The sequence below is a fragment of the Belonocnema kinseyi genome, chromosome 6, assembly GCF_010883055.1.
Source record: "Belonocnema kinseyi isolate 2016_QV_RU_SX_M_011 chromosome 6, B_treatae_v1, whole genome shotgun sequence".
Classification (NCBI taxonomy): Eukaryota; Metazoa; Arthropoda; class Insecta; order Hymenoptera; family Cynipidae; genus Belonocnema; species Belonocnema kinseyi.
In genome coordinates this window covers 116765880-116788607 of record NC_046662.1, presented here as the reverse complement: position 1 = coordinate 116788607, position 22728 = coordinate 116765880, and the positions used below count along the sequence as shown (strand labels likewise).

Below are 22728 nucleotides of genomic sequence, written 5' to 3'. Positions count from 1 at the left end.
GCCAGGAAGTTTGGTTGGAGATTTGCGACAGGGTGAGAGGACTCTGTTGATCGAGAGCGAGTATCTCCGCGGAAGAAACAGATCTAGAGCAGAAAGTGTTCAGTACGCCGAAAGAGGCGATCAAGGAAAGTAAGGCAAGAGGGAAGTATAAGAAAACTATAGAAAAGGAGAGATTAAGAGCAAAAAGCGTAGGTTCAATTGAGGCTTTTATCAAAAGGAACAGAGGGGAGAGGGAAAGCAGTGAAGAGAAGGAAGATATCGGGGCGAGCGTAAAATACTAAGAAATGTTTAGATCGCCACCGGAAAACCAGAGTTTGGTAAGGAAGAGTGATAATAGTAAGAGGGCTTATGGAAGCGGAGATGAAAGTGACGTTCCGATGAAAGAGGAAAGACTAAAGGAAATTCGCGAAGTAATGATAGAGGTAATGGGGATTTATGAAGAAAATCAAGAGAAAAGGGGAGAGGAATTAAAGAAGAAAATTAGGCGGAAAATGGCGGAAGTTAAGAAAGAAAGAAAAAAATGGGAAGAAATCAGGGAAAAGTCAGAAAAGAGGATGCAGTCATTAGAACAAAAGCTGGAAAAGCAGGAAGAAGATAATAATAAAAAGGTAGAGGAGATGCAAGGTAGGATAGAATAGCAGGATTTCAGAGAAAGAATAGAGGGTTAATGAGAAATTTGACACAATGAGATGTAGTCATAATGATGGAGACGTGGCTAGATGAAAAGGGATGGGAAAGAGTAAGGGGAAGGTTACCTAGAGGTTGCAAATGGAAAGTGCAAAATGCAAAGAGGAAGAATAAAAAGGGCAGAGAAATGGAAGGAATGGTGATGGGAGTAAGGAGTGAATGTATAACAGGGAAAGATAAGAAAGACAGGAGAGAACAAAAAGAAGGATTAATAGTAGAAGAGGTAATAATGGGAGGAGAGAAGTGGAAGGTAGTGGGGGTTTATGAGAACGGTGATATGCAGGAGAAAGCAGAGGAGATAAAAGAAATGATTGAAGAAAATAAAGAAGAGAGAAGGCTGATAATAGGTGGAGATTTCAATGCGATAACAGGTGGCAGAGGAAGAAGGGCATGGGGTGAAGAGAGAGGAAGAAAATCCAAAGATAAAGTACTAAATTGGGAGGGAAAAAAGTTGCTGAAAAGATTGGAGGAGTTGGGATGGTATATCTTAAACGGAAATATAGAAGGAGATGAGAAAGGACAATATACACGCTCAAGAGGTGAGAAGGGTAACGGTAATCACTTTACCTTAATAGTGACGTTAGAGGGACAAAACAGCAATAGCAATATGAATAAAAGAGGAGCAAATGTAACAAGTGTAGGAAAAAGGCATTGGTCAAGGGAAGGATAAGAACAGTTTAGAGAAAAGGTCAGAATTATTAAGTGGGTGGGATGAGGACTGTAAAGAGAAAAAAAGGAGGACACAAAGGAATTAAGAAAGTAGAAAAAAGAAAAAAGTAATGGGGAAGAATATAGGAAAAAAAGAAAGAGTATACTGAGTTGTGTTATCACAAGAAAGAGGAAGAGAATACAAGGTTTCAGGAAGAGGCGGAAAAGGATAGGACGGAAGAAGAGGTATGGAAGGTAGTGAATAGAGAAAGGAAAAAAAGAAAAATAGTAAACCAAGATATTGAAATGGTAGAATGTAAGAAATATCTTTTAGATTTGCTAGGAGGAGTAGAGAGAAAAGTTATAAAGGGAGGAAAATACGACAGAGAAAGAGATGAGGAAGAGGACATTACAAGGGAAGAAATAGTTAAGGTTTTAAGAATAATGAAGGATGGAAAGGCACCTGGTACAGATGAGATTCCAAATGAAGTATGGAAATATGGAGGGGAAGAACTAAAGGAATGGGCATAGATAATGTGTAATAGAGTATGTAGAGGAGAGGGGTGGCCAGAGTTATGGAAAGAAGGAGTAGTTATACCAATAGTAAAGAAAGGAAAAGGAGAGGAGGTTAAAAATTATAGGGGGTGACGTTGATGCCAACACTGTATAAAGTATATGTAACTATTTTATCTGAGAGATTGAAGATAAAAGTTGAAGAAAAAAAGATCGAGTCACTGAATCAGATAAGGTTGAGAAAAATAATGGGGGTAATGAACAACATCTATGTTCAGAACTATCTAGTAAATAAGATAATTAAAAGGGAAAAAGGGGCAATGATAGAAATGTTCGTGGTCTTAACGGCGGCGTTTCACTCATTAGACCGAGGCAAAATAGAAAAAGTTATGGTAAAAAAGAGTATCAGAAATTTTTAGAGAGACAAAAGGCAGAGAAATCACAACACTAGTCCTATTGACAAAATATAATGAAGGAATTAGGGGATTATCAGTTTTTCGACACTTTAGGAGTGAGTATGTTTACTGTACCCCATTAGTAGCTTGCGGTCTTGCCTTTAGTAGCCAGAAAAGTACATAGTCGCCTGTGGGACTCTCTCTCTCTCTCTCTCTTTCTTATCGTGGGCGATTGGACGCACAATAAAGTCTGGGCTTCCGGATGTCTGTGGTCAGTTGTGTTTCCACTAGGCTAGAAGCAGACAGAAATATTATGGACTCTCTCCTCTCTTCTTCTAAAAAGCACAATTGTTGCCTCGCTGTGATAGATAGCAACAGTGTAGTCAGTTGTGTTCACTCCTCTCATTCTATTTTGTCGTGGGTAACGGGTAAGGCATGGCTACGTTTCGGAGGTTCTACTTTACCAACCCTGGTTTTGCAATCATAAAGTGTATGCGTATAGCTAAAGGTTGGCAGCTGCTTATATCGTTACAGTCGGTACAATGTATGTCTATACCAAAAAAAATATGCAAGTACGAAGGAGTAAATAAAATATTCTTATGTAAAGGCGAATGTATAAGAATTCTTCCTAAAGAATAAGGACTCTCGTTCCTCAGGATTATTTTACCTTAATTGGGGACAACAAAAAGGTAACTATTTAAAAGATGTTTCCAGGACCCCGGAGCCGCTAAGTGTGGTTCATTGTAAAAGGTGGAAAACACCTCGTCACAACTCCCGCGACCTTAGCCGGGGAATACAGGTCTTCTATGAGTTCAGCAATTCGAGTGTTCATATTTTCTTACGACATCTAGTTTCCGAAGATAATACAACACAACGGAAAAAACGGGTTGGTCCTTCCAGTATAAAATAATATCTAAAGGACCCCGCACAGAATGCATGGGAATATGTCATTCGATGGATTTTCTTTACACTCAGAACAAAAGATATATGTATATGAGTATAGCAATGAAAGCAAAAACTACGTCAAAATCAGTAGTAGGCATTAAAATGTGGTAAATATTACGTCCGCCTCACACAGTGCACTTCTCGCAAGGACCGAATGCTAAGCGCTCAATATTTTGACCTAACTGCAACATTCACAATTTAAGGGCAGCAAGGGTGCTTTAATAGCATCAGTACCAATGGCGTTAGTGTCAATCATATGAATCGCCTGCTTCTCGCAACATTCGAACGCAAAGCGCTCAATACTTAAAAATAACTGCAAGACTTACATTTTTTTGGGCAGGAAGGTTATTAAATAAGGTCAGTATCAAGAGCGGTGATGCCAATCATAAAAATTGCTTTCTTCTCGAAACGGTCGAGCGCTAAGCGCTCAATATTTTAACTTATAAACCGCAACATTCACAACTTAAGGGTAGCAATGATGCCTAAGTAAGATAATTATCAAGTGCGGTAATGTTATTCACATAAATCGCTTGCTTCTCGCAACACTCCAACATAAATCGCTCAGTAGTTGAAAATAACTGCAACACTCACTGTTTCAAGGCAGGATTTCTCCGGAGGCGGGTACTAATCTAGATAATTGCACCCGCCCCCAGCGAAATCACGGTAAAATTTCAGCCACAACCACATCTCACGATCGTGAGATAGGTGGTAACAGGCTGTAAAGGAATCAATACGACGATCCAGCAAAAGCCTCGTGCACTCTAAGAACACGGAGCGACCCAAGGACAACCGCCTTCTGCATTTTTCCCGCCGGTGTTTTAAGATATTGTTGACACGCAGGAATGCTTTTTAGGCCATTAACAAGTGAAAGCTTGGCACCTCCAAGAGCGTATGTGATAGTATGTGAGCTAAATGATCGGGGTGTGCATGGCACGCTCTGCAGCTATCACCGGGAATGTCTTGACTCAAAATGTCGCGACAGTATGTTAAGGTGGAAATGACATCGTCTTGGCATGCAAAAATAAAACCCTCCGTACCAGACTTCAATCCGGGCGATTTAAGGAAAGCAAACGTTAGCTCACAAGACATTCACTGATCCTTCAAAAAATCTGTGGAAGACACCGTGCATCCTCTTATCGAGGAGCTGTTCTCGAAAGTTTTTCTCTCGTATTTTCTTAATCCGGGCTTTCAGGAGTGAGTACTCGAGATAGATAAGATTGGATGCATTTTGCTCACCCCTAATACTGAAGTTAAATCCGAGTGTTTCAGCAGCCTCCTCCGCTGCTTTGTACAGAAACGCTCCTTTGCCCACTTCGTCGTAATTCCTGACAATTTTAAGATGAGAGTCTCTTCCATTTGCAACTCTATGTGCTGTACCAAGAATAATCCTGTTGTGAAGACATTCAAGACTCAATATTCCGCGACCCCCTTGACGGCGTGAGATGGACAGTCGCGGAACGGAAGACTTAAGATGCATGCTTTTGTTCATGTGGATAACCTTTCTTGTCACGATATCAAGAGATCTGAGCTCGTTCTTCGTCCATGGAACTACTCCAAATGAATAGAGTAGTACCGGGACGGCACGCATGTTCTTTGCAGATACTTTGTTCCTCGCCGACAGTTCGGAAGACCAAATCTGTCGGATGAGACGTTTGTATTTGCTTCCGAGTGTATCCTTTATAGATGTCTCATCCTGAATTCGGCTCTGTGGCACGCCCAGGTATGTATAAGTCTCTCCAGCGCAAAGGTGTCGTATAGCGCTTCTATCAACGAGCTCAGGATGTTCAGGGATGCCATTAAGTTTTCCTCGCTTCAAATAAACCTTGGCGCATTTGTCTAATCCAAATTCCATTCCAATTTCCTTAGTATATCGTTCGACCATCCCCAGAGCTAAATGCAATTGCTCTCTGTTTTTAGCATAGATTTTAAGATCGTCCATGTAAAATACACGAGTGACCTTGTACTTTCGATCTGCACGTTTACCGCACAAGTACCCGTCAGACAGATGATAAGTCTATGGGATGTAGAATCGAAAGCTTTCCGATAATCAATCAAGGCCATCGATAGGTCATGCTGATAGAATGCTGCATCTTTGCAGACACATCTATCGATGAGCAGGTTCTCCCGACATCCGGGTACGCCTTTCTTTGCGCCTCGTTGTTCATACATTTCTTGCCACACAGGTTCAATTGCCCGAACAATCCTATCATTTGGGATAGCTATGAATATCTTATGAAGTGCGTTCAGACAAGTTATTGGCCTGTAATTCTTCGGTTCAACTAAGTTGCCTATTTTCGGCAGTAGTATTATGCGCCCTTCCATCAACCACTCTGGAATCGGCTCTTCCGACTTCAAATATGAGGTGAAAATACGGACCAAATGCTGATGGGTTAAAGAAAACTTCTTCCACCAGAAGGTTTTGATACAATCTGGTCTTGGTGCGGAATAGTTCTTCATCCTTCTTAACACTTTTTTCACCTCCTCGGTAGTGATGGGTGAGCATTCTTTATCAGGTGTTATGAGGGCAACACATAACTCCTTAAAGCTATTTAAATTTTCTGAGTCTCCGTTCTAGACTTCTCTTAGCGTCAAATAGTATCCGTATTCTCTCAACAATATGCTGCCTGATGGTCAGCAGCTTTGACTTGTTAAGTGTGTGATAACGGGTCCGGAGTTTGCGCTCGAACTTTCGAACCTTAGCGGTAAAATTCCTGCCCGACGTGATGTAGTCAATCACACACTGAATGCGGGACGCGTACTGTCTTGCCCAGCCTATCTTTATGGCAAGTTGATGCATTCGTCTTTTGGTCTTATGATCAACCGTTGGTTTTGTTTTACGCTTCGCATCGGCCAAAGCTCTTGCTGCACACACAATAATTGATAGCCCAGTGATCGGATTCTTCGGAAAAATGTCCACGAAGATCGTCATCCATTTCAGCCATATCTTTAGGCTTGAGAGAAACCTTGGTGCTGATGTTTTTCCGGGTCGTAAAGCATCGCTCTTCATCTATTGGATGCCTGCCCGCGGTTGGTCTTAGTGTCGCCTCTCTTTCTCTGTTGCTGGCTTGTTCTAGCTGTGGTAGAGTAGGCGTTCCGCTTACATAGCCCCTTTTACGGAGTAGTTCAGCATGGTTTCGCAGACGTTGCTGCGAAAAGTGCGATAGCTCCGGGTGTTTCTCGCACCACAGAGCATGCAGCCGTGCCATGTAACCCCGTTTAGGGGCCACACTCGCTGCGTGGCACTCTAGCAAGTCATGATTCAGTCGCTCCGTCCACCCAAAGGTCGCAAGATCCGGCCGGTACATCGCTTTGAATCCATTTTCATTGGCTCCCTCAGCTCTAGATTGGTCGGCATTGTTGGCCGACCCATTGTCTGGAGCCCTGCGCATTCTCTTGTTTTGAACCGCACTTACTTCAACTATGTTTGGTGTTGTCATTGTTGTTCCCACGAGAAGCTAGGGAAAGGGGTTCGTCGATCCTTGTAGAGCCCCGCATGCAAGGTTAAGGCTGCGTACTCTGAGAGGTCGCCCGGTATCCCAGAGTCACTGTTCTAGACACCTCACCCAGCTGTTTCACCCAGCACGGTTTTCACACCTCCGCTTGGGGGTTAATTCCTTCGGTACCACCCCTGGACAATTGTCCGCTACTGCCTATTTATTTTTGTAACCATATTCAGCAGAAACCCTTGGTACAAGGACCCTCTATCCGCAACCCGAGGACGCGTTCGGTGGCTTTGTCATAGGCCCTTCGGTTTGATTCTAGAGGAATCAAAACCGCTCTCAAAACAGTGATTGTTAAAGTTATTTTCAAATATTGAGCGCTTAGCGTTCGGCTATTTCGAGAAGCGTGCTTTGTGAGACGGACGTAATGTTTATCATATTTTATTGCGAGATACTGATTTTATCGTAGTTTTTTCTCTAAATGCTATATGGATATATCTTTGGCTCTGATTTTGAAAACTTGGCGCCTTATAGCTCTAAAACTGTTAATTTTCTTTGACATTTTTTAATAGATATTTCATTGGGCCCTTATAACCTACAAAATTACCAAGTTATAACAAAATCCACAGGAAGATATTTTCCCGTGTATTCTGTGCGGGATACTTTCTTTGAAGATCCCATCATACAGCAAAAGAGGCTCTTCTCGGAAATGATAAGTCTACTTTATGGTACTTGAACCCCGGACTAGTGATTAAAGAACATTAAAAAAATTAAATAAAATTGTTAGTGGCCTACTCATTTGACCTCTGAAGGTGTGCTTTCCATATTCCTTATTATAAGGGATGAGAGTAGTCCTCCTGCTCAAACGACTAATCATCTGTGACCCTCCCATTCCGTATCTCGGACTGGTAAATCTCCGTATAATGGGCCTCCACAATCGGCCTTTTACGAATTATTCCCTGATTCGGCCGCGGCTGGACCCTCGCGGATAGAGTCAAATCCGACTCATACAATTCGCTGTAAATCGAGCACGTCCCCACTGTACCACTGATTTATTGCGTTACCGAGATACTATCTTCCGTTACCTTAATTAGGTCGAAGGAAAGGTCCCCAACGCGAACTCACCAATTTTGATGATTTAAATATATGTTGTAGAATGTAAAAGAATAAGAGATACGTATTTTTTTATCCGTTAATATTCACTTTTAAGAGGTGAAAACCACCCCTAAAGCTAACCGCCAAAAAGCGTTTATTCTAAATATCTCCGCTTAAAATAAATCCTATCATAAAAAGGAGATTGCGATTATATCTGGAACTCTAAATCCACATTATCTATTTACTTATTGGTTTAATTTAAAGTCGCCGCCCATTCTTTAGAATCGATATCAGCAGAATCTATTATGAAACCAACGCATGCACTCCTAAATGTGATTTAGAATAATGTTTAGGTTAAGAACAGATAGAGTATTATGGAGTCAAGGCATTTCAACCGAAGTGCGCTTCCCGTGTGATCCGTTTGGCGGCGGTAAATGCTAGGGAAACAAGTCATTTTTTTAACATTCATTTAATCTTCAAACATTGTAATTATTTAAACAATTTTCATAAATGGCTATTTTTTAAAGAATGCGTTTATTATGTTGCTTTGTAAATTTACATGAAACATTAATTGTTTGCACAGTTTTAATTTAAAAATGTAGACTCAGAATGTCTATCCGATGACTCTTTTCTATGTTGCTTTGTAACTCTACAAGAACTAATAATTATTGAAACAATTTTTTATAAAAAATTAAGAGTTTTCCCTTATTTCTACAAGTCAATTTATTTACGGATTCAAGTAAGAATGTCTATCCAATGACTGCTTTCTATGTCACTTTATAAATTAACAAAAATTATTAATTACTTTAAGAATTTCAATTTAAAAACTAAGAGTTGAAACGTTTTGATGCGAGTCAATTTTTTGACGGGGTGAATTAAGAATGTCTATTGCATGAGTCTTTATATGTTGCTTTTTAAATTTACAAGAACAATTATTTATTTAGAGAATTTTAATTTAAAATAAGAATTTAACGTTTTTTCTACGAGTTAATTTTTTTACAAAGTCAAGTAAGAATGTCTATACAATGACTCTTTTTTATGCTGTTTTTTAAATTTACAAGAACTATTAATTATTTAAATAATTTCAATTCAAAAATTAAATGTTTGGCCTTTATCGTAGGAGTCAATTTTTTCGAAATCAACTAAAAATGTCTATAAGATGACTCTTTTTCATGTTGCTTTGCAAATTTAGAAGAACCATTAATTATTTAAAAAATTTTAATTGAAAAATTTAAAGTTTGGCTTTTATCCTACGAGTCAATTTGTTTACAAAGTCAACTAAGAATGTCTATCCGATGACTCCTTTCTATAATACTTTGCAAATTTACAAGAACTATTAATTATTTGAACAATTTTACTTCAAAAATTGAAAGTTTGGCCTTTGTCCTACGAGTCAATTTGTTTTCGAAGTTAACTAAGAATGTCTATGCGATGACTGCTTTCTATATTGCTTCGCAAACTTAAAAGAACTATTAATCATTTAAAAAATTTTGATTAAAAAATTATAAGTGCCCTTTTTTAAGAGTGAATGTGTTTGCGGACTCACCTAAGAATGTCCATCTGATGACTTCTTTCTATGTTGTTATGCAAATTTACAACAACTATTAATTATTTAAAGAATTTCAATTGCAAAATTAAGAGTTTAACCTTTTTTCTACGAATTAATTTGTTTACGAAGTCAACTAAAAATGTCTATCGGACGAATCTTTTCTGCGTTGCTTTTCACATTGACAAGAACTATTAATGATTTAAAAAATTTTAATTGAAAAATTAAGAGTTTGGTTTTCTTTCTTCTAGTAGGTTCCATGTTTTAAGATAATTAACTAAGAATATCTTTTCGATGATTTTTTTCTCGGACGCTTTAAAAAATCCTTTGTAAATTTATAATAATTATTTATCATTTAAACAATATTTATAAACATATTGAGTGTAAGGTTATTTTTCAATTAATAAACACAATTTGTTTACGAAGTTAACTAACATTATTTTTCCGATGAATCTTTCCTAAGTTATTCATTAAAGTTATAAGAATTATTAATTATTTAAAGAACTTTCACAAAAAAATTAGAATTTGGCTATTTTTAAACGAATAGGGTCAGTTTTTTAACAAAATCAACTAAGAACGTCTTTCCGTGTTGGTGACTCTTTGCATTCTCAAGTAGAGTTTGAAGATCATGATGGAGAAATAATGGAAGATCAAATGCAACATCATTTTCCTGAATTGGACGTAGTACGAGCAAATCAGTGTGCAGAAGATAATGAGGAGTAGATTTTGATCACAAAGTAAGAGCCATAGATTTTTGGAGAAGTTGCAAAAGAAATGAAAATTTAAGTCTCAAAACAGTGCAAAAAGTTTTAAAAAAGTATCATCTATTAGTCAATCACATCGTTGGGCTCATACAATTAATAAAGATGGCACTTATAAAGAAAAAAAGCCCAAATTTGTCAGTATACCCTGGATAATTTTAAAGTGACCTTTGACAGCGGTTCAATTATTCATGAACAACATATAATTCAAAGGCCCTTACGAGCTAAAAAAGAAATTGGTTTTGATGATATTAGATTCAAAGCTTCTAAATATTGCCTAATAACATTTAAGAAATCAGACAGAATAGTGTCTAGAAAAATAAATATGTTTATAACCAGAAAAACACTAGAAAGTACTGCAGAACTTAAGGCTAAAGTAGACGCATTTGTCGCTGATGTTCAATCATGTATACTAAGTATGGAAATCTTGTATTGAAATATACTATACTAATATAGAATATGCTATGCTAAGTATTGGAATTCTTAGAGGGGTCATTGCAACAGAGTGGTAGAGATAACAATTCCAGAAAATAAAATTGTTAATGTGAAAAAATCTCCTATCCGAACCATGGGAAAAATTCTACCACTTGATGTTTATGGGTGGTTGTGGATCAGGGTCTGCTCTAATATTACTACGGGCCCTTCACCACTAACCATGCTATCTTTGTCCGATGATACCTCGAGAAATAGCTCATCATCACGGTCCATGGTAACTGAGAGACATAAATGATCATGCTTCCTGCTTTTCCTTGACATTTCACGAACACTTTGGGAATTTTTTCTTTCTGACACTTTGTTCTGCTGACCTCCACCATCCTTAAATCTGTTATGTGGGGTCTGTTTCCTATTTTTAATCAGTGTATTTTTCTTATTATGGTTGCCTATACCATATTCGCCCTGAGGTGAGGCTTTGTATTACCTAATGTATACATTCCATTATTTCTTCCATCATCTCCCGAGACGAGATGTTTCGCGGAACGATCTCTAATCTGAGCGACGGATAACCTTTTGATAGTCAGATGGAAGACCTCCATTAACCCAGTCTAGTTGGCCAACTATTGGAACTTAGTTCTGAAGCATATTTATTCAGCTTTGAACATTGGTTAGAAAATCATTGACAGACTCATATTCACCCTCAGTTCTTGCTTTTGTTTGTTCCTTGACCTTTCGTTCGATTTCATCGTCGCCGAAATGGGACCTAAATTCCTTTCAAAAGTTTCGCCAGCTAGAAAATTCGTTCTCGTGGGTTTTAAACCACTTGGATGGAATTCCTTGAAATAAAACTGGCATTTTCAATAATAATTCCTCACCCGAAACTCTAGTAAGCTTCCTAAAATCCTCGATTTTCGTCAAACAGTCATCGGCGCTCAGGTCGCTATTTCCGTTAAACTTAAGATTCTAGCCTAGAACGATCTATCTCAAAACTCTATTTCCAAGTTGGTGAAAAAGAAAACATCTATTCCGAAGGCGCACAGTTAATTTTGCGATTTTATAAATTTTACAATTAATGTTGGATCTCGCTTCCAAAATCTGTATTTCAACTTTTCTGGAGTAACCCTTAAACAGAAAATTGCGTGCGTTTAAAATATTAACTTCGTGCACAAGTAACTGTTGATTGGTATCACTAATTTTTAATGTGTCTAATCAGTGATTGCAATCACCTTCGGTAAATGCAAGTTCATCTTGATAAAAAAAAACATTTAAATTTGTGGTTAGGTTAGGTCCCCTTTATCAGGGTACAATTCGGCCTTGAAATTATAGCTGGATTATGGCTTATTCTTTTTGATCATAATCTAAAATAGTTTCCTGGGTTTTTGACACCGTCCTAATAGCACGGAACGTTCACACGACATTAATTTTAACCAATCTCTTGCGGTTTATCGGATATTCATTGATAATAATAACAATGACCATAATTTATTTTTTGAAAGTTCCAGTGGAATGTTCCTGAAACGCTCCCAAGTGGCGGACATTTTACATGCTCTGGGAACATTCCGTGCTACTAAGGCGACGGGTTACCAGCGGTGCTCGTTGCGGATCTGCCTTCAAGTCCATGCGCTGGTAAAGGACTGAGCGAAACTATGTTTATTCTCACCCCACATGAATAACTTGCGTTCCTGTGTATATTGGATAGCAAAGGACAGAGTAGACTGTAGGACCCCCTCTCTCTCTTTCAAGTCGTGGGTGACTGGCCGTGTCATGGAGTCTGGGCTTCCGAACTGTCCCTGGTCAGTAGTGTTTTCGCTAGGCTCGAAGAAGACAGAAATATCATGGGCTCACTCCTCTATTCCTCTGAGAAGCACGACCGTTGCTGGGTATACGTATCGTTGAAGGTAGACAGCTGACACATTCTTATATAAAAATTTATGTAAAAGAGTCCTTCTCGAAGAATAAGGACTCTCGTACTTCAGGATTGCTTCATATAAATTGGTGACAACAAGAAGGAAACAACTAAATAGATGCTTTCAGGACCCTGGTGCCAGTAAGGGTTGTTACTTGTGACAATTGGAAAACACCGGGTCACATAGTTTCCGAGTTTCGCATACTGAAGTTATGACATCAGCTAAAGCTACCATCAGTACATATTTTTGACCAAAATTACCGAGCACACCATTTTTTTGGCGTAGTAGAAATATGTAGCTTTGATGTAGCAAATAAGCACTAAATTATGCCATACTGCCCATATCGATATGATAATGTTGTAATTCCAACTTCCGAGACCTGATTATAAAAAACGCATTTTTAATATTGTGACCCATAAAGAATATTACAGAACTTTTGCTTTAAAAATCATCTAATTGTTTCGATTATTCAATTAATACTAATATTCACCTCGAATTTTTCTGCCTTATACAATTGCTACAGGGACATAGACGTTACACTGTTTCAAGGCGATGAGAGGAGTTGCGAAATTTATTTCGAGGTTGCCCTAACGGAAATCTGTACGATTTCTAAATAATGTCGTCTAGGAACACATTATGTATGATGGAGCACTTGCTAGATTAGAAGCAGACGACTGCTAGACTCGGAAGAGTTACCGTCCTCAGTCCCTCTTTTATAGTTGCGTTCCGCTAGTAACTCTACAATGGAATTTCAGTATTTTTTAGGCCATTGTTTTGGTATTTTTGGGCTTTTTTGGGCACCGATGCCGATTTTTGGACTCCTTTAGTTTTCTCAAAAAACCGACTTTTGGGTTGAGGTGCTGGCCGCTAGCATCTCCAGTACAACAAATTAAAAAAATGAAATCAATGGCGCCAGAATTTTGGGCTTTTTGTAGACTCTCAAAAACTACAAAAAAATATATATTTTTTAAACAACCCCAGTTTCCCCAAAATTACCCCTAAAATAACTCACGCACCCAGTCTAAATGTAAGAATATCCAAATTTCATGTTTTTTGGCCTCCTCAAAACACTGACAAATTATTTCAGAGAATCAACCCGAACCCTTAAAAAAATATGGAAAGCAATACCTAAAGACAAAAAGATGTGGAATAAGTGCGAGAAAACATATACCGCAGGTTTCAGCTAATTTTGTGCTTACAAAAATAATTGCATTTTCCGAAAACATATAATGACACTAGGAGTTTTATTTGAAATGAACAAAGTTTTCCAAGAGGTCAGTGCAATTCCTGAAGTAAATTTCAACGAGAAATTCATTTGTGAGCTCTGTATTGATCTTGGTGATGATCTTCAAGGTTTTTTCAAGCTTTCTTCCAAGCAGTTTACGTTTACGTTTAGCATTACCCAGGAACAACGACGTGAATGTAGTACATTCTGTTCCCTTTGGGGTGCTTAATTATCGTAAGTCCCCTTGCCTCTCACGTTTCGGGGTGCTTGATTAGCGTGAGTCCCCTTGCCTCTCACTTTTCGGGGTGCTCGATTAGCGTGAGTCCCCTTGCCTCTCACGCTTCAGTGAAGATGTTCGAACTGAAAACCTTGAGCTTCTTGACAGAAAGCTATGCGATTGTAAAAATGAGTTACAGCATTACGAATCATCTCCCTATCAATCAAAGTAGCCTGTTCCGATTCTGCAATTCGTCTAAGCTTAGCGGTTGCGTTGAGTATACTTTGCTCTTTAAATAACCCCAAAGAAAATAGTCGACAGGCTTCAGATCAGGAGATCTGGCAGGCCACTCGATTTTACCCCTTCTTCCAATCCACCTTTGAGGGAACTGAGTAGTAGTGGAAGCTTCTAATGTGTCCCCTAAGGGTTTACATTTTTCTTACACCTTCTCTATTCCTTTACACACCCTCCACACACTTACTTGGTGGTGGAAGGGGGACCTACAGTTTAAGGTGGGTTCCGAACCACCAAGAGCAACAGCCTTAAGTACTTAGAGAAAACCTTTTTTTCTAGAGGTACCGGTCCCACGACTCTCCGGAGATGAACAACTCCCTTGCTAGGCTAAGTGTTCACCGCATAGGCCACCGAGACTCTTCTAGAGTGCGAGGCGGGAATCGAACCCGCAAGCCGAAGGAGTGGGTCCAAAACCTACGCTTTAGCCCCCACGACCATCGTCCTACTGGGAACTGAGTATCCAAATATGCTCAAACCACCCTAACGTAATGAGCCGCTGCTCCGTCCTGCTGGAACCAAATATTTTAAAAATTAGCGCCTGTAATCTCCCTTTTTCTTGGTAAAATTTGGTTTCTGAGAAGCTCTTCATATGCAGAGGCATTGAGATTACCATCGATAAAGAAAGGGCCTATCAATATATCATTCAAGATACCGGCCCAAACATTAATCTTTTGCGGATATTGTATGTGACTCTCCAACATCCAATCAGGATTTGTGCAGATTTTGCCGGTTAACTTCACCTTTTAAAGTGAAAATAGATTCTTCTGAAAAGACTGTATTGTACAAGAAAAGAGGATCTCCATCAATTCTGTCTATCATAATTTCACAAAATTCAACCCGACGATCAGGATCGTCTGCATTGAGTTCTTGTACCAGATGAACTTCGTAAGGATGGAAATTAATGTTTTTTAAAATATTTCGCACTGTCTCAGGAGCAACGTCAAGCTCATCACTAGCTCGACGTAAACTAAGGTGTGGGTTTTCAACAAATGTTTGGGCTATGTCCATCTGCATCTCCTCAAATCCTGCAGATTTTGGCCGACCAGTTCTCTGAAGGTCCTTGATAGATCCATGATTCCTAAAGCGCCTTACAGTTCTTTCAGGATTTAACCCTTCTCCATTACGAAAAGTGCGATTAAAAAGCACAGAAACTTGATCATAAGATCGAAATCGATCACCCCAACCACGCATCATTAATACAGATACCCTCTCTCGTTCCGAAAGTTTAGCTTGCGCTATAATAATCTTTTAGCGAAAGGTAGTAAGTATGTACTCATAATACGTAAATTTAGTTTCGATTCGTAATATTTGTTTGGAAAAACGGTATATGACTTATGGTATCGCCTTAGGTATTGACATAGATATTAAAAACGGTATAGGACTGTATAAATCTTCGAGGAGGAACAGAACTCTTACCAGAACACCTGGAACTTTTAATGAAAAATTTCCTGATGATTTTATAATATTCAAAACGCTGTAACCAAGATCAATACAGAGCTCACTAATGAATTTCTCGTTGAAATTTACTTCAGGAATTTCACTGAACTCTTAGAAAACTTTACTAATTTCAAATAACCTCCAACTGACCTTGACCGCTACAATTGACCTCTGACTGCGGTACGAACTTCAACGTCGAATTTTCCGCTCTATAGATTTCAATTGTAAAAAAGGGGGTTTCCATTTAAAAAACAAATTTGACCTTCAAAAAGCCATAAAGGTCAACTTCAAGGTCAAAATTAAGGTCACCATTAAATTTCTCGTTAAAATTTACTTCAGGAATGACCTTCACATTTTTGTGACCATAAAATTAGCTCAGACCTGCGGTATAGGTTTTCCGCAGCATTTCGCCGGGAGCGGGTGCTAATCTAAAAAACTGCACCCGCTCCCAGCGAAATGTGTGTAAAATTTCAGTCACAACCACGTCTCACGATCGCGAAATAGGTGGTTACAGTCCGTAACGAAATCAATACGACGATCCGGCAAAAGTTTCCTGCACCCCGAGAACACAAAGCGACCCAAGGACGACCGCCTTCTGAATTTTTCCGCAAGTGTTTTATCATATTGCTGACACAAACTCCCTTATAAGGTCTCTATACCTCTCTTTCTTCTTATTCTCTGTGGCTGTGATGTTTTTGTCAGCTGGTGCCGAAAATTTGATAACGAACATGGTTCGCTTGTCGAAGTCAAGACGAACCATGTCAGGCCTCGAGTTCCAGTATATGCGGCACTTCTTATGCCCGTCAATTGACTCGATTTCCCTAGGAGAATTTAGAGGAGCGATATTAAGGTTGTTGCCGTAAGAGTGACAGATGGTAATAAAGCACTTTTAGTACCGCATTGTGCCTTTGGCTGTAGGTTGTTCTCGCATGAGTTGGATAACCAGATAGTATGTAAGCCAAATGCTCGGGGTGTGCATGTCATGCCCTGCAGCTTTCATTGGGAATATCTTGGCTCAAAATGTAGCGACGGTATGTTAAGGTGGAAATGACACCGTGTTTTGTCATGCCAAAATGAAAACCTCCATACCAGACTCACTCCGGGTAATTTTAGGAACGCAAAAGTTAGCTCACACGACATTGACTGATCCTTCACATTTCTGTCGAAGATACCGTACATCCTCTTATCGAGGAGCTGTTCACGAAAGTTTTTCTCTTGTGCTTTCTTAATCCGGGCTTTCAGAAGTGAGTACTCGAAATAGATAAGATTTGATGCATTTTGCTCAACCCTAATACTGAAGTTAAGTCCGAGTGTTTCAGCAGCCTCCTCCGCTGCTTTGTACAGAAACGCTCCTTTTGCCACTTCTTCGTACTTCCTGACCATTTTCAGAAGAGGGTCTCTTCCATTTGCGACTCTGTGTGCTGTACTTAGAATAATCCTGTCGTGAAGACATTCAAGACTCAACATTCCGTCACCACCTTGACGGCGTGAGATGTAGAGTCGCGGAGCAGTAGACTTAAGATGCATGCTTTTGTTCATGTGCATAACCTTTCTTGTCCCGATATCCAGGGATCTGAGCTCGTTCTTCGTCCATGAAACCACTCCAAATGAATAGAGTACTACCGGGATGGCAAGAATATTCGTTGCAGATACTTTGTTCCACGCCGACAGTTCGGAAGACCAAATATGCCGGATGAAACGTTTGTATGTGCTTCGGAGAGTATCTTTTATAGATGTCACATTCTGAATGCGGCTCTGTGGCACACCCAGGTATGTATTAGTCTCTCCAGCGCAAAGGTGTCGTATAGCGCTTCTATCGACGAGCTCAGGGTCATCAGGGATGCCATTAAGTTTTCTTCGCTACAAATAAACCTTGACAAATTTGTCTAAACCAAATTTCATTCCAATTTCCTTAACCTAGCGTTTGAGAATCCCTAGAGCTAGATGTAATTGCTCTTTGTTTTTATCATAGATCTTAAGATCGTCCATGTAAAATACATGAGTGACCTTGTACTTTCGATCTGCAGGTTTGCCGCACAAGTACCCGTCGGAATGGCGAAGTGCTAGGGATAGTGAGAATAATGTAAGGCAAAAGAGGAATAGGCTCATGGTGTCGCCCTGAGACACCTTTCTGAAAGGTGACCTTGTTAGTTGTCACAAGATTTTTTCCAGATGAGATAGTAAATCTGGTTTTCCAAAACGGCATCAATCTTTCTATGTCTCTCTAATCTCTCATACTATTCTTCTTCAAAAAACTCTTAGCTATACATGAAGTCCCATAGTATCAATAAAAAAAACTAAATAAAAAACACCGCTGATGCATTTAAACAAATCCTACTCGGTTGCCTTCAAACAAAAAAGCCATAAACACTTCAATGAAGAATGAGTAAAAGAGTCAAACAAACACTTTCTCAACCAAAATTTTCGTATCCTCATCTCCAATGTAACAGTAAACAACATTTTGAAACCATCCCTATCACATTTAACGAACCAAGTATCTCCCTCCATCAGCTGAAACCGCCAAAACAAAATTAATTAAAAAATAATCACCACAAAAAACTTTCAAATACTCTAATTAATAAATATATCTCCACAGTAATATTCAACATCAGTTATGAAATTCTCTTAGCACATAGAAACCTTCCATCAATTAAATCGGTAAAAAATGCTTGAAATTAAGAATAATCACTACAGGCTCCTTTCCAAGCGTCTAGTAGATATATTCACCCTCACAGTAACATTCCACAACCAATAGGAATCGCTCCTATCAAATATCATGAATCCAGTCTCAGCTATCTTTAACTAAAACCGCCATAAACTACCCTTATCACATTTAACAAGTAATTACTCACCTACCTTTATCAGATATGTTTACCTTTTAGTTACTTGGTTTCTAGGAGTCATGGAGTCTTAGTTTGAAGGTGCATATATCTAATATAGTCTTGGAAATCTGTATGTAATAATTATATTTAATTAGAAATATTTTTCATCATTTCAATTGATAGAAAGTGGTACTTGCTTCGTTAAGTGCGATAAGGGTAGTTTCTAGGAATTGTGAAATGTTACTACGAGTGTAGGTATGTCTAATAAAAACCTGGAAATTGGAGTGTAATGATTATATTTAATTTGAAATATTTTTACCGTTTCAATTGATAGAAGGTAAGACTTGGTTCGTTAAATGTGATAGGGGTAGTTCCCAGGGATTGTGGAATGTTACGGTGAAGGTGGATATGTCTACTAAAGACTTGAAAAGCTATATGTACTGCTTATTTTTTACTTGAAATATTTTGTAACGTCTTATTTAATTGAAGGTGGAACTTGCTTTGTTAAATTTGATAGGGGTAATTTATGGTGATATGATAGGGGCGGTTCCTATTGGTTGTGAAATATTAGTGTGAGGGTGAATATATCTATTAGATGCTTAGAAAGTTGCCTATGGGGATTATTTTTAATTTGTCGTATTTTTTACCGATTTCATTAATGGAAGGTGAGACTAGGTTCCTATGTGATAAGAGAATTTTATAGCTGATGTGGAATCTTACTGTATAGATATATTTATTAATTATAGTATTTAAAAGTTGTTTGGGGTGGTTATTTTTAAATTGAGTTCGTTTTGGCGCTTTAAGCTGATGGAGGGTGAGACTTGGTTCGTTAAATGTGTTAGGGGCAGTTTTTAAATGTTGTTTAAGGTTACCTTAGAGGTGAGGCTATAACAGTTTTTTGGGAAAGTGTTTGTTTTACTTGTTTACTTATTCTTAATTGAAGTGTTTATGGATTTTTTACTAGAAGCCAGCCGGGCAGGATTTGGTTACATGCATCAGCGGTGTTTTTTATTTAGTTTTTTCATTATTATTGTGGGCCTGCAGGTATGGCTAAGAGTTTTTTGAAATGTGTATCCGGGAGTTTTCGGGGTCGAGGAATCCATTTTTGGCATTTATTTTTATTTTTGAGTGGCGTCAAAGGGCGAAATTGTTGTGAAATTTGACGAATATTTCACTTGCTCATATTGCAATCAGAAATTTCGAATAGATTAAAATGATCAGCATTGAAAATTAGGGAGATACCCATGCACGACCTATATCGATTATATTCAATTTAGGGCTAAAAATTATATTTTTTCTTTGTTTACTAGCTAAATGAACAAAGCATAATGTTTCCTTATTTTACTTTATTTTTTTTTCTTCAAAAATCAAAATTAAGATAAAAACATATAAAATTTAAATTTTTCACTGCTTCCTAATGTCACCGACATAACTCATTATCGAACCTGTTGGACACGCCAGCGGCGGATGATTGTTTTCCAGATATTGTTTTAGACGTTCATAAGGGATGCTTAGACTAAATGGTGATTCGAATATAATTGAATCATGTAACGACAAACTTATCGTTTACTTATTTTGCTCTCCTCACGTTCTGCATCTGAAATCGCGAAAAATCTGAACGGAAACGCAAGCTAAAAAAAAGTTTGTTGAGCGCCAGGCGCACATGCGCCAACCAGATTATGCAACAGTTACTTAAAGGGACGTGAGTGAGATTTCTGGGCCCAGGCTAGATTCAGCCGTTTGACGATTGGTGGTAGAGGGGTTAGATCATTCGGAAAATGAAATCAGTTTGATGTAATAAGCAATTTCACCTTAGTTTACCTCTTACTCGTGAAATAAAAAAAAACAGCAAGCCAGAACAATAGTCACATTTGGCTAAATTTTACAAGGTTTACTATTCTATAACAAGTTTTACACAGGGGCAATTTTCCCGAAAATTCGTAAGATCTCTAAATTTAGGAACTAAGGTGTGCTAGATCGAATGGCCGATTCTTCAAGGGCTCACATAATCGTTAAAGTACCCAACTTGAGTCTAGTGCTCTACCTAACCTCAACAAATCACCGGAAAAGGAAACTTTACACACGGCTAAATTTTCGATAGCCACCCAAAGGATAAGCATTAAAATACGGATAATAAGCTTAATTCAACAATTAGAAATAATACCAATAGCGGCCATTTTGGTTTTACTGAAATGGTAGCTACAGCAAGAAAATCACCGGAAAATGTGATATTTTTAATAATTAGTACGAAGCCGGAATAAACATGGTTTGCCCGGATCACGCCGGGTTTTCGAAATTATCGAGAGCTAAATACAGGGCCATTCTAATTTATGACCCATAATACAAAAAAATACAGATAAAAAGAAAGGGTACCGGGTAAACCGATTTTTCCATATTTTTGCGATAGCAACGAGGAATGTTCATAATGATTTTCGCTTCTGGAGACTCGGGAGGCTCCCCATGCCCGGACAAACTTTTAAATTCGGTACTCACGTTAAAGGATGAAACAAAACTGAACTTTGAGCATGAGAACCCGCGAGGATCCGCTGAGTAGGTACATGCCAAGGAGTGAACCTTACCTCAACCAGGTGAACACAGACTCTAATGCTTTTAAATTTATAACGCGGTACTGCGATAGCAAAAAAGAGGTAAAAATTAACCAGCGCGACTGATTCTCGGCTCGTGATTGCCGGACGAAAGAGAACGTGGTCTCGTCTCCTTTGGGCAAGTTTCCCGGCACGTCGCTAATTGGATGCTTGCTCGGCGCTGTCCTGGGATTCGTTGGTTCGAATCTCGACCCGCTCTGTCCGCTCGTGGGGCCGGTTTGAGAGAAGGATGCAGTGGCGGCTCAATGAATGCACGGTAACTAATAGAAAAAATATCTACAGGGCCAGATCCTTAGCATTTCCCGTAAATGAGGAAGCGCTCGTCCTCTCTGGAGGGAGAGTGTCCGCATTGGCAAAACATACGGCAAAAAGTCTAGTACAATCAGATCTGCTTCTCATCCTCATCGCGGGAGTCTTGAAGTAGGCTGGGCTCTCAGTCCAGTGCTTTAAGGGTCAAGGGCCCTGTTAAGGGATGTGAGGACTTCCTCCCACAAAAAAAATTACTGATGCAAACCTATGTATAGCTCCTAGCAGCTAAGTTCGTTACTAAAGCCTAGATAAAATGATTCAGAGTCATCCGTGACTCTGGAGGCATTCCAGGTTTCCATCCAGCTTCCGGGAATATTGGTGACAGTATACGGAAAGGCAGAAGCCAGATTCAAATTCAAATCTCGATTCTTAATTTAGAGTAGCAGCAGCAAGTAGATTCCAGTTCTCTGAAGGCCTTACAGAGTTCTAAAAATCCCTCGATGTCCCTCGTTGACAATATCGATGAGGTAGGGTAATAAATAATAAACAAACAAAAAAATCGAAAGAGTTAATCGTAAATTCTTAAATTAACCTAAATGTGCCCTTGAAGTGCCGTACCACATGCCGAGAGAACAGATTTCGCTTCAAAAAAAATAATAACTAAAATAAATTGATTTAAAAAATTCTTCTTGTTACAATTATCACTCACGTCGATCATATTCATATAGTCCGAGCATTTTATGATAGGTTTTTCATAAACTCTCAGTTGCATCAGATCTTCCACATGGTTACGGTAGTGTAAAATTTCTTTTAAAGCTGAGTCGCGTCTTTTTTTTAATCGTCAATCAAAATTGCAAATAAAATACGTTCAAAGTGAGTATAATACGAGTTTTCTTTAACAACATTATTTACAATTCATTTTAAATTCGAATCCAAATATTGAGTTCAACGTATCAATTTACAAAATAATAAACTACCGTACACGACAGAGTTGTAATATTTAATATTGAAGTTGAATTTTGAAAGAAAAAAAAATAAAGTAAAATAAGGAAAAAATATGCTTTGTTCATTTAGCAAGTAAACAAGAAAAACATCGAATTTTTAGTCTTAAATTAAATACAATCGATATAGGTCGTGCATGGATACCCGTCTAATGTACAACCCAGATCATTTTGGGCTATTTAAAATTTTTGATTCCATTATGAGAAAGTCAAATATTCCTCGATTTTCGCAACGATTTCGTAAATTTTCGCCCAAAAAGGTGATGAAATGCAAAAAATGTACGTTATGGTTTTTTAGGCAAAAATTTCAAAAACGATCGAAAGAACACGGCTCAAACCTACGGTATATGTTTTCTCGCACTTAGGGGGATTCCATAAAACACGTGGCCCCACTTTCGCCACTTCTTGACTCCCCCTCCCCCAATGTGGTCCACCGTGGCATTGTCGTCGACCCCCCACCCATCTCCCCTAGGGTGCTACGTGGTTTTTTGTATTTCTTGTAAAA

At 38.6% G+C, this 22728-nt stretch overlaps 1 protein-coding gene across 14 annotated transcripts in view; it reads right to left on the bottom strand.

Moving 5' to 3' along the window:
• LOC117174093 (histone deacetylase 6) overlaps positions 1 to 22728 on the bottom strand; it is a 788923-nt gene that overhangs the window by 551051 nt on the left and 215144 nt on the right. The window contains exon 1 of one of the 14 annotated variants that reach the window (XM_033362817.1): positions 2379 to 2493. The exons of the other annotated variants lie outside the window; for them this stretch is intronic. Within the exon in view, the coding sequence (XP_033218708.1) occupies positions 2379 to 2383 (5 nt within the window). The 5' untranslated portion in view covers positions 2384 to 2493. Of the gene's footprint in view, positions 1 to 2378; positions 2494 to 22728 lie in introns of those variants that run through there. 14 annotated transcript variants of the gene reach the window in all.